At 42.9% G+C, this 11,185-nt stretch overlaps 1 protein-coding gene across 1 annotated transcript; it reads right to left on the bottom strand.

Moving 5' to 3' along the window:
* Positions 1-863: 863 nt before the first annotated feature.
* On the bottom strand, positions 864-6,176 carry LOC117545606 (neuromedin-U receptor 1-like). Its single transcript, XM_034215452.1, has 4 exons — positions 6,055-6,176; positions 4,604-5,328; positions 3,356-3,583; positions 864-2,081 (listed from the first exon to the last, which is right to left on the bottom strand). The coding sequence occupies exons 2-4, from the start codon at positions 5,289-5,291 to the stop codon at positions 1,780-1,782; spliced, it is 1,218 nt and encodes a 405-aa protein (XP_034071343.1). The 5' UTR covers positions 5,292-5,328; positions 6,055-6,176; the 3' UTR covers positions 864-1,779.
* Positions 6,177-11,185: the final 5,009 nt, after the last annotated feature.

The following is an 11,185-nucleotide window of genomic DNA, read 5'->3' as shown; positions in this document are numbered from 1 at the left end:
AGGGAAAGACAAACAATGAACCGACAGGGGAACACAGGAAGAGACAAGACTAAATACAGGGAGGGGTAATCACAAGACGAGAAACAGCCGGGCAGGGGAGGAGAAACACAAGGACAACAGGTGAACACAATCAGACAATCAGACACATCAGGGAAACTAACGACAGGGTGGAAAACACAGGGAGAAAAGAACAGCAAAACAAAACCCATTACCAGACACAAAACTAAAACCGTGACATGACATAAGAATTGTGACAGAACCCCCCCCCCCCTCAAGGGACGGATTCTAGACGTCCCTAAACACACAAACAAAGTCCAAACTTCGAAAAGGGTGGGTGGAGGGGGGCCGGGCTCGAGGGCGAAGACCGCGGCACTCAGGGGGCCGGGCTCGAGGGCGAAGACCGCGGCATTCAGGGGGCCGGGCTCGAGGGCGAAGACCGCGGCTGGGGAACTCAGGGGAGACTGGAGAGGTGACTTGAGAGGGAACTCGAGACATGACTTGAAAGAGGATTCCAGAGGGAACTCGAGAGGAGACTCGAGAGGGGACCTGAGAAGGAACTTGAGAGGGGACTCGAGAGGAGACTCGAGAGGAGACTTGAGAGGGGACTCGAGAGGGAACTTGAGAGGGGACTCGAGAGGAGACTCGAGAGGAGACTTGAGAGGGGACTCGAGAGATTACTTTAAAGGGGACTCGAGAGGGAACTTGAGAGGTGACTCGAGAGGGGAATGGAGAGGTGACTCGAGAGGGGACTCGAGAGGGGACTTGAGAGGGGACTCGAGAGGAGACTTGAGAGGAGGGGACCTGAGAAGGAACTTGAGAGGGGACTTGAGAGGGAACTCGAGGGGAGACTCGAGAAGAGGACATAAGAATCGTGATATTAGAGGGTAATAACCTTCTGTTTGAGGACCTTGTATAACAGAAGAAAAAAAAGTGGAATGCCGCAAGTGAGGCAAGGTTCCGCTTAGAAAATAATGAATGCAGGTCTATCGTCCTGGAAGATGTTAATGTCATGGAGAAATATTGGTCAAATCAGTTTCGTGAGCTTGAAAACAATTGATGGGTATGCCAAGCCATGGCAACAGCAATCTCTATGACTTCAGACTGTAACTCATACTCATTGAGTCATTGTTTTTAGACTTGCTTGCATTGGTGTTGATATTGGGAGGCTGGAATGATCCACCTTGCTCATAGCGTGACAGACATTGGTTTAGCCTACCCTTCTTGTTTCTTTTAACACACGCTGTTCAAATTGTTGTTCTGAATTCCTAACCTCAAGGCTGATTGCTCTTGTCGCTTGGGCTTCATCTAAATTAAATGTAACGTAATGTAACCAATGTGTTCAATTTTTTTGTCTTAATAGAAAAAAATATTTAAAAATATTTTAGCCTCTTATCAAATTCAAATTGTGCGTAAGGGGAATTGATTTGACCATTTCACCAGGGAAGGAGAGCTTTAAATATTTCTGAGGTCAACAGATTTCCCAATCAATACCGGGTAATTATTGTTAAAGCAAACCCTGCCTTTAGATGAGCTTAAATTATTCCTGCTGTACATTCTTCAAGTCTCTTTGCTCTACTAGTGGTGTGTTGCTGATACTGGTAGCTTGAAATGAGATCTGGCAATGATGGCGTATAGGTAATAAAATCCATACATTTGTCCAAACTAAACCATTCAATGACCCTTTATTCCATGTAGGCCTACTATCTGCACTTCTCTACTCCCAGGTCTTAATTGATCACCTATCCATGTATACAGTTCTTGAATTTCCATTGGCCAAAACTAAGTACTGCTGGGCATTTTCTCACTCAAGGTGCTGCGTTGGGTCATCTGTTGGCTGAAGCGTGCGGGCCAGCTGTTATGATAACAAGTAACGTGACTGAACATTTCTCTGAACCTGGTGGACATGAGGTTGTAGAGGATGGGGTTGATGGCAGAGCTCAGGTAGAAGAAGACCCCGGAGATGATGTGGACGAGCTCGAAGACCTGGAGGTGCTGCTCGGACAAGGGATCAATGTAGCTCCACATCAGGCGGTCCACATGGAAGGGGGCCCAGCAAAGTCCGAACACAATCACCAGCACACCTGAGAAGGCCAGATGGATAGTGTAAGGGATTAATGGTCAAATGGGGAGACACAAATTGTATACACTGTAATATTCCTGGACCATAAACTGTAACCTATGGCCAGGGGCGGACTGGCCATTGGGAATACCGGGGGTTTCCCCGGTGGGCTGGTGCTGTGTGTGGGCCGGAGGGCCAAAAAATAAAATAAATAATATTTTTTTTTGCCTAAATCCTACCGGCCCACATTTGTAAGTGTTCCGGCCACTCCCATTTTTGTTGTTATTGCATCAATGATCTGTTAACATTAAAATCACTAAATATATGCTGTAACTATTTTGCTCTAGGCAACTCAAGGGCTCAATTAATGTGATTACTATATGAATAATTGTCCAAAATAACATAAAATGCATAGGGTTTTTTGTTAAGTAACATACTTTCGTCGCCGGCCGGCCGATACATGCCGCGCATTAAGTGGGCCTGTCTGTCAATGAATCCCCGGGCCACTTTTTCCCCCCAGTCCGCCCCTGCCTATAGCCACTTTGACCTCACACAGTTGTTTATGGACTCACATTTTGAAGTTTATGGACTAACATTTAGAAGCACTAAGATGGGCATTTTCATCACCACCATCTCAATTATTTGGTGCCAGAAGTGACCATATTTGAACAGGAAGATAGAGCTGGAGAATACCATGTACCGTAAGACAAACAAAAACACTGAATTTCCAGCTCAAACTAGCGCTAGCTAGTTAACTTGGATAGCACGGTATGTTCTTAGTTCTTGATAACTCTAATAGTGTTTGGGAATGTTTTGCTAGGGACATGCTGAAAACAAAACAAAAAATGTTGGTATTGATCTGTCAATCATAATGTAACCAGACAACAAAGCACATCCCACTTGAACCACAATTGAATGAACATCAGCCCTTTTTGAAGAAAGCTTGATTATAGACTTCTATACAATCTGAATTATTTTTGCAACCAGTAGAGTTGCCCTGTGTTGGTCATTAAAAGAATACAGGTTTAAGGCAACGTGTCATTGGCCTCACTTTTCAGAATCAGAGGTTTTCCTGGACATTACAGTATTTCAATCATACTGTCAATCCAATCACCAACATGAAACCGACTGCAAGACATAGCTTGGACAGATGGACATGTTACTAAAAATATAGCCTTTAAAGAATATCTTCATATGGGAACAATGGGTGGAAAGACACACGCAGATATGGTGAATTGAATTTCAGTTTGTTTCTATTTAGCAACATTGAATCAAGCAACATAAAATGAAACCCACACAGCATTTTGGTGACTTGCAGGTTGCGTTTGCTCAGTTTCTGCTTGTGGGACCTGGAGAGACTTTCCGGTCCAAAGCTTGTGTCCACCACAGTCATCAACCTGTCCCTCTGCAGCCGCACACCAATAATCAGGTAGAGGATGCTGATTATCATCATGGGGAGCAGGAAGAACACCAACGTGGAAATCAGGATGATGAGGTTGTACACCCAGATGGGCTTAATCACATCTGTGGATGGAGATGTAACACACAATGTGTTAGTCAGCTCAAGGACCCAGGTGTACCATGGCCATTATAGCTTCATACATTACATAACCAGTTAGCCCTTATAAGAAAGCAGCATGACTCCAAATCCTTTGGGAATTGACTTTTCGCTAAGCGTCATTAGCAGGCTGATGTTTTAGATTTTTTTTACCACTACCTGATAAAGGGAATTTGTTACAGATATTCATGGTGGCCAGGGGATACACGCTATTTTTTCAATGTTTTATCATCAAATGTGTTACAGACATTAATGTTGGCCATACAATGTACCTTAATGTCTTCAATGATCTTTCCCTGGTTGATTCACCTGTGATTGTTTATTTATTTTCTGTTGAAATGTCAACTAGCTTTTTTGTTACGGTGGGTGAAGCAAGCAGGACCCAAATGCAGATAACGCTGAAAATGCCTTTATTTCAAGGATAACGAAAAAATACTAGGACAAGACAGAACACTCACCGGTGAACTCAGTCACAAAAGACGAACCAACACTGAACACAGGAAGGGACAAGACTAAATACAGGGAGGGGTAATCACAAGACGAGAAACAGCCGGGCAGGGGAGGAGAAACACAAGGACAACAGGTGAACACAATCAGACAACTAGACACACCAGGGAAACTAACGACAGGGGAAAAACACAGGGAGAAGGACCAGACAATACACAAGGGAGAAAACATGACAGGGAGAACAGCAAAACACCCAAAACGTGACATAACACAATCATCGTAAAATGTTTGAAGGGTTGATATGACATTTTGTACATATAATATTCTTCCTCAAAGGATCAATGGTAAATACTTTAGGGACCATCTGACATTTCATTTGCACAATCGTTAGTTCAACATTTAAATGTGTCCAATAATTTTTGGTAGAAATAAGCTGTACTTTCTTCTAAGTGCAATTACCACATGATACCATGCTAATGCTAACACAAATCTGTAAAAATAGCACCAAAAATAATCTAGATGAATAAATGTATACGTACGGCAGATAGCAGATCGGGGGAACTCTCGTCCAAACCATGAAGGCAGCACCACAATGCCATGCAGACTAGTGTTTGGCACAGCACACAGCATGGAAAGCACCCACAGCATGAAGATGACCCTCTTTACGTGAGCCTGTGTGGTCATGTGTTTGACCTTGAGGGGGTGCACCACCGCCATGTAGCGCTCCACGCTCAGCGCTGTAACATTAAGGATGGAAGCGAAGCAGACAGTCTCAAATAAGAAGGTTTTAAAGTAGCAACCGCCCTCCCCGAGCAGGAAGGGGTAGTTCTGCCACATTTCGTAGAGCTCTAATGGCATGCCCAGCAGCAGCACCAGCAGGTCAGAGACTGCCAGGCTCACCAGGTAGTAGTTGGTGGGCGTCTGCATCACCCTGTTGCGCAAAATCACAGTGCAGGTGAGAGAATTGCCCAGTACGCCCACCATAAAGATGGTAAGGTAGGTGACACAGACAGGAAGGAACACAGGGGACCTGACCGGGCCCAGATGCATGGATAGGTACTCCTCCTCGCTTAAACACATGTCATACAGATCCTGAGCAGTAGCATTAGCCAACACCCAGGAGATATTCATCCCACACATCACAGAAGCGTCGGGGCAGCCCACGTCACTGAGGACTGTGGCATCAGGTGTGAAAAGAGCAGTGAGGGAGCAGTTACGCTGCAGCATTTTGTTGATTGACCGGAAGGTAAATTGGGTTCTAAACCTAATGGAGAGAAGAGAAAGGGTGACTTTAAATAATACCTCCACACATTTTTCACATGATGTGTAGTTTACTCATTACATTCCAAAAGATAATGACTTTTTTGGCTCTATAGGTGGAAAAATGTTTGAGGGCAATACGATTTTGGATCGGTTTCCACTGCTGACTTTCAGACTTTCTCTCTCAAACTATTTATCAGCAGTTGTTTTGGGTTGGGGTGTTTCTGATGACTGCATGTATTCTTTGCAGCAGTATTAGTTTCAGAAAATGTAATGTCAAACTGTTGCCAACATCTTTGTAGCTAGCAAAATATTTCCCCAAGGCATAAAACCCTAACTCTAGCTCTATATGCAAACAGATGAGTTCACATACTTCTGGTACCAAGCAGCTCTTGGTATAGCTTCTATTAGAGAAACTGTTTTCATAAGTCCAAGCAACTTCAAGCCAAAAAAGCTTTTAACATATAAAGAAAGAAAGGATTTGTAGAATGTTCTTGCTAAGTTAATAACAATGCTGTCCCTCAGAATGTTAAACAGTCCCCACATTTGACATGAATAAAGTCTTCTATATAATCCAATCTAATGTTGTTTTATCCATAGTTTATTGTCAGCAGAACACAGCCTCTTGAGAGTCTTTTGTTTAGATTATACAAAGGATTACGCTTTCCATTCACCAGCCTACAGAGTTATAAAGATAATTTCATGTCACGAAAACAAACACAAAACGTACCTGCAGTTTATGAGCTCCTTATGGGCTAAGGATGGAGACAATTTGAAGAAATGTGAGAAGATGAGTTAACATCATATTTCTTCTGCATCCTGGAGGCAATTTCAGCACTTCTTGACTGCTTTGGTGCTTCAGTGCGTCACAGCTGCTTGACTTCCAGTATTTGAGCGCTGGTGTTCACCCACCTCTTACTCTCTCCCCTCTCCCTATCCCTCGCTCCCTCTCTTGTTTGTTGCCCCCACCATTAACCGCCACACACACACACACACACACACACACACACACACACACACACACACACACACACACACAATTTATTGTCATTCTCCATTCTGTTATTCTACTTTTCCCATTGAATTCGGGATTGCTATGAACCCATAACCTGTGTGTGTGCGTGCGTGTGTGTGTGTGTGTGTGTGTGTGTGTGTGTGTGTGTGTGTGTGTGTGTGTGTGTGTGTGTGTGTGTGTGTGTGTGTGTGTGTGTGTGTGTGTGTGTGTGTGTGTGTGTGTGTGTGTGTGTGTGTGTGTGTGTTAGGGCTGCACGCTTTTGGGAACAAATCAAATTGCGATTTTACAGACAAATATTGCGATTCGATTTGCGATATTTGTTTTCAAGCAACCCAACGGAAGTTTATTGTAAAATGCGGCCATAACTCCGGCTAGGAAGGTCGTATCAACGTGCTCCCGTCTCTAGCACCCCCGCAGCCCGAGCTACGAGTGAAAGAACTAAACTTACATGAAACTTCTGTTGGGTTGCTTTAAAGCAGGGGTGGGGAACCTCCGGCCCCCGGGCCGTATACGGCCCGCGAGACCATTTGGTATGGCCCTCGAGGTAATTTATAAACACACGCAAAAAAGAAAAAAATTAAAGAAATCTAGACCGCAAAATAATTAAACAAGCGAGTACCTGTTTTTCCTGGCAACGGTCATGGTCCTTGAACACAACACGAGCCTAACGTGTCATCACGTGGTATATGTCTCGTCTGACGGGGGTGCAATTCTGACGGAGAGCACCAGAACGCCGCTCCGGCACTTCAAAAAATGGCAGTACCCATAAATCCGTACCGGTCCGTACACATGCTGCAGTTTTTGCGTGGCTGTGTCTTTAGTTGAAAGCCCAGTGGCGATCTGTTCATCTGTCATCCTGATCATAACTTTGTTGTTATTAGCATCTGGTTAGCTAGCTATGCTAATGAATATAAGAAGCTTTTACTCCAACCAGTGAGGTAAAGGCACATCTTTATATGATCATTATAGTTATCAAAATATAAGAGAATAAAATAAACAGGTATAAAATACTATATGACAGTAAAAAAAAGTTGTTATTAATAAACAAGAATACAGTTTGAAAGGGGAGTGATTTGTAAAATATCCATAAAGAAAAAGTAAATCTGCTTCCAGTTCTGTTTCAAATGGGTGTTGAGAGATGTTTCCATAGATCTCTTCATGTTGCTCTCAAAGTGCACCAGATTGATGCTTTTAACTTCAATATTTAAAAACAAATCTTCCCGGGGGAACATGCCCCCCTGGACCCCCCTAGAGGAGGTTAGGTCCCCCCCACTTAAATAATGTCCATGGATAGGAAACAAAATACATTTGCACACATCTTGTGTCCATATCTTTCTGTTTGGTGGTCATGCCACACCGTGCACGTGCATGCATGCGCGAGTCATGGTGAGATATCTGGATTAAGAGGTTGCTTTTTCTTTGCACAGCATGAAAGAAAGGCCAAATGAATGGGCTGTGATTTGTAAGCAGAGGTCAATAATTTGTACGGCCCTCGGAGGATGTTGAAAAAATTGAAATGGCCCTTGAGAGGAAAAAGGTTCCCCACCCCTGATTTAAAGTCAAGCTTCAGTTTAAGATTCACCCTGTAATAGATATAGAACATGTGATGGAGCATTACTAACCTGACTCAGATGCTTTGTTTCACCAAACCATCTTGGAAAGCTCCATTGGAAGCCATTTGGAAAGGGCAGGCACTTTCAAAAATACTTGGCAGGTGATTGGATCAATCTGTCTATCACCTTCTATCATGGGCCACTTCTGATTGGTTAACAATGGCTGGTACATGTGGAGCACAGCACTTCTGATTGGTGTGGATGACTGACACACAAGAAGAAAACAAAAATGTAAAAAAAAATATTGCAGGCTTTGCGATTTGATAATCGCATCATTTCAAATTGCGATTTCAATTTAAAATTGATTAATCGTTCAGCCCTAGTGTGTGTGTGTGTGTGTGTGTGTGTGTGTGTGTGTGTGTGTGTGTGTGTGTGTGTGTGTGTGTGTGTGTGTGTGTGTGTGTGTGTGTGTGTGTGTGTGTGTGTGTGTGTGTGTGTGTGTGTGTGTGTGTGTGTGTGTGTGTGTGTGTGTGTGTGTGCAGGGAAACATTATATACTCACTCACAATTCAAGAATAAACAACTTCAACAATAAATAAAAATGAAATAAGGATTTTATGACACTTTTATTGTTCATGAAATCAAACTCTCGCTTGCATGTTTAGAAATTGCAGACAATTAAAATTGTAATTATTATAATACTTACAGACATAAATGGATCCAGCTTAATCTTTACACCGTTTTCCATCACATCGGCAGTGACTCGTCAGGAAAAGAAAACCAAGGTAACAATATCCCAATGTGTTAACGGCTATGTGCGTCATGTCATTCGGTACTTCTTTCTGAACAAAATGTACAGTATGTGAGTCACCAGGATATCATGTTCGAACATTAGGAAGCAGGCTAATATTTAAATCAGATCTACCAAAAGCTTTATTAATAGGAAAGAGCTATTCTATTCATGCAAGTGTACAGGGGAGAGATGAATAAATATGTGACATTGTTACGTCCCCAGCTCGCTTAGGGTAAAAGGGAAGCAACACGAAAGCAGGTGTTCTTGGTAAGAGGTTGATTTTAATAATAAACTCAAAATGATGATATAACCAAAAATACAGACTCTTAAAACCAGCTATCTGTTCAAAATAACGCTACACAAAACGAAGGCCACAGATTATCACAGTCATAGCGCACTATGGGCACTTAAGGCTAAAATAGTGAGGCGTCTCGCACAAGTTCGACGCCGTCACAAATCACAGAATACACACTTAAGCACACACCCTAACTAACCACTGTAGCAGAACTAGCACAGAACATAAGGAGAGCACCGAGAGACGTCTGACACAGATTCAGACCTCTCCTGTCTAATTGAGATGCACACACTCTTGTAAGAGTCCCCGGAAGGTGTGGGCAGGGATTGGTGAGTCGGGTCCGACCTGCTGTCACGCCTACCGGAGGAGGGACAGGAAACTGGCATCCAATGGCGTCCGGGCAACGGCACATCTCATATACATATAACATACACAGCTGAAAACAATCCCAGACAGGTTAACGAGCAGACAGCAGCAGCCGTGACACCCCCCCCTTAAGACACTAACTCACAGTTTTGTTAACCATGCCTACTACTAAACCTACCTAATAATTCTGAAGGACTAAAAGACTTGAAGGAAATCTCTACACACAATACACATAACGACCAGGGTCGTAACAGACATGCTGAATTTGTTCACCTAATAGATGAGCCGAGTAAGAATCATCCTTTGCACTGCAGAAAAAGTAAAGAAGCGACCGGGGCATTGTTTGTCCAATAAATCATCAACAGAACTTCTGTCACAGAGCGAAGGAGTCACAGTTATGGTCTGCTGAACACGCCTGCTGAACACGCCTGCTGAACGACTGCGTCTCGTACCCCCACCACCTTATTTCTCTGCAGGCCTCAGTGGTGTTCAGCTTTTATTGCCAATGCAGGGGCTCCAATACGTCCCCGGCAGGACATTAACATGTTCTCATTGGTGTCTCCATGAGTCAGATAATAATTGGCCTTGCCAGACGGAACTAGAAAAAGAGACCCCATCAACATCATGTTTAGTCTATTATATGGAGGACAAGAGCTGCCAAATTATACAAATAAATACTAGCTAAATACCATTATGTGCTAAAAAAATAAATACATCAACAGTATAATTTACAATATTTTGTGATTATTGAATTAATAAAATTACATCTTTATTTAATTTGCCATATTTATTATATGGATATTCAAATATCCATTATATTATTTATTTTTTTATTCCGCCAGCTATATCCTTCGAAAGTGTATTTATTGTAGTATTTCCTAAAAGCTATTACATATTTTATTAAATGGTGTTTGAGTTCTTAAAGCTCAGCTATTATGCTATATTTGAACAATATATTGTTTCGGAAATGTTTTGCTCAAAATCCCCAACAGATCATCCATTGTAGCATATCTCATACTCCTCTTGTTCAGCCCTGTTACTAAAGGGCTGATTCTGGCCACGCCCCTTTGGAGCTGCTGCTGGTCACGCCCCTTTGGAGCTGCTGCTGGTCACGCCCCTTTGGAGCGTCCGTCCGCATGCAAGCAGTGAGCTGTACAACAGCTGCCCACTGCTCCTAGTAGGATGGGTTAAATGCAGAGGCCACATTTCACTGTGTGCTCTGCATGTGTGACCATTAAAGAGGGTTTCATCGCTCCCATTCTTCTATTCTTCTTTATTCATATCATGTTCCAAACCACATCAAGGATTATTTCTGAAACAGTATGGAGCTCAAACGCGTTCTCTCTCGCGAGTTTACCACATATATACATACATATCCAGCTTCTTTACACATGTTCTCTCCAGTACAGCGTTAGCAATGCTTGCTAATGTAAACACATACCATATTACTTCCAAAACAAGGTGCACATTGTTCTGAAACAGCACATAGCTTCTTTCATCATTGTTTACGGCTAGAACAGTGCCATTGTATGTTTTATATTTATATGTTATATTTACAACTTTACTCTAAGTCCCTCCCGTAGACATCCTGCTGAATACACAGACACGTAGCTGCTGGAGGGAATTCAGATAGCCAACGTAAAGCCAGCCCACATTTGAGTTATGACGTCATGACCGCAGCAAATCTGAATCAGTTCTGTTGAACCCCCGCTTTTAGAGATGTGGGTAAGGAGGAAAAGAGAGAGGGTTGTATTTTCTGACACTTTGTGGGTCTCCTTACACACCGGGGACACATATTTATGTATAAAAGACATCAAAAATAGTATGTTGCATAATAGGT

The sequence above is a fragment of the Gymnodraco acuticeps genome, unplaced genomic scaffold (genome assembly GCF_902827175.1).
Source record: "Gymnodraco acuticeps unplaced genomic scaffold, fGymAcu1.1, whole genome shotgun sequence".
NCBI classification, from domain to species: Eukaryota; Metazoa; Chordata; class Actinopteri; order Perciformes; family Bathydraconidae; genus Gymnodraco; species Gymnodraco acuticeps.
The sequence above is the reverse complement of the archived record's forward strand: the minus strand, read 5'-3'. Positions and strand labels throughout refer to the sequence as shown.

What these genes read in the sequence shown, in the direction of transcription:
- LOC117545606 (XM_034215452.1), bottom strand. Translation starts at nt 5,291, where the DNA reads ATGCTGCAGCGTAACTGCTCCCTCACTGCTCTTTTCACACCTGATGCC. An exon ending in CCCCCGATCTGCTATCTGCC is followed by an intron (nt 3,584 to 4,603) that starts GTACGTATACAT and finishes CTCCATCCACAG; the next exon opens with ATGTGATTAAGCCCATCTGG. An exon ending in GCAAGTCACCAAAATGCTGT is followed by an intron (nt 2,082 to 3,355) that starts GTGGGTTTCATT and finishes TGGCCTTCTCAG; the next exon opens with GTGTGCTGGTGATTGTGTTC.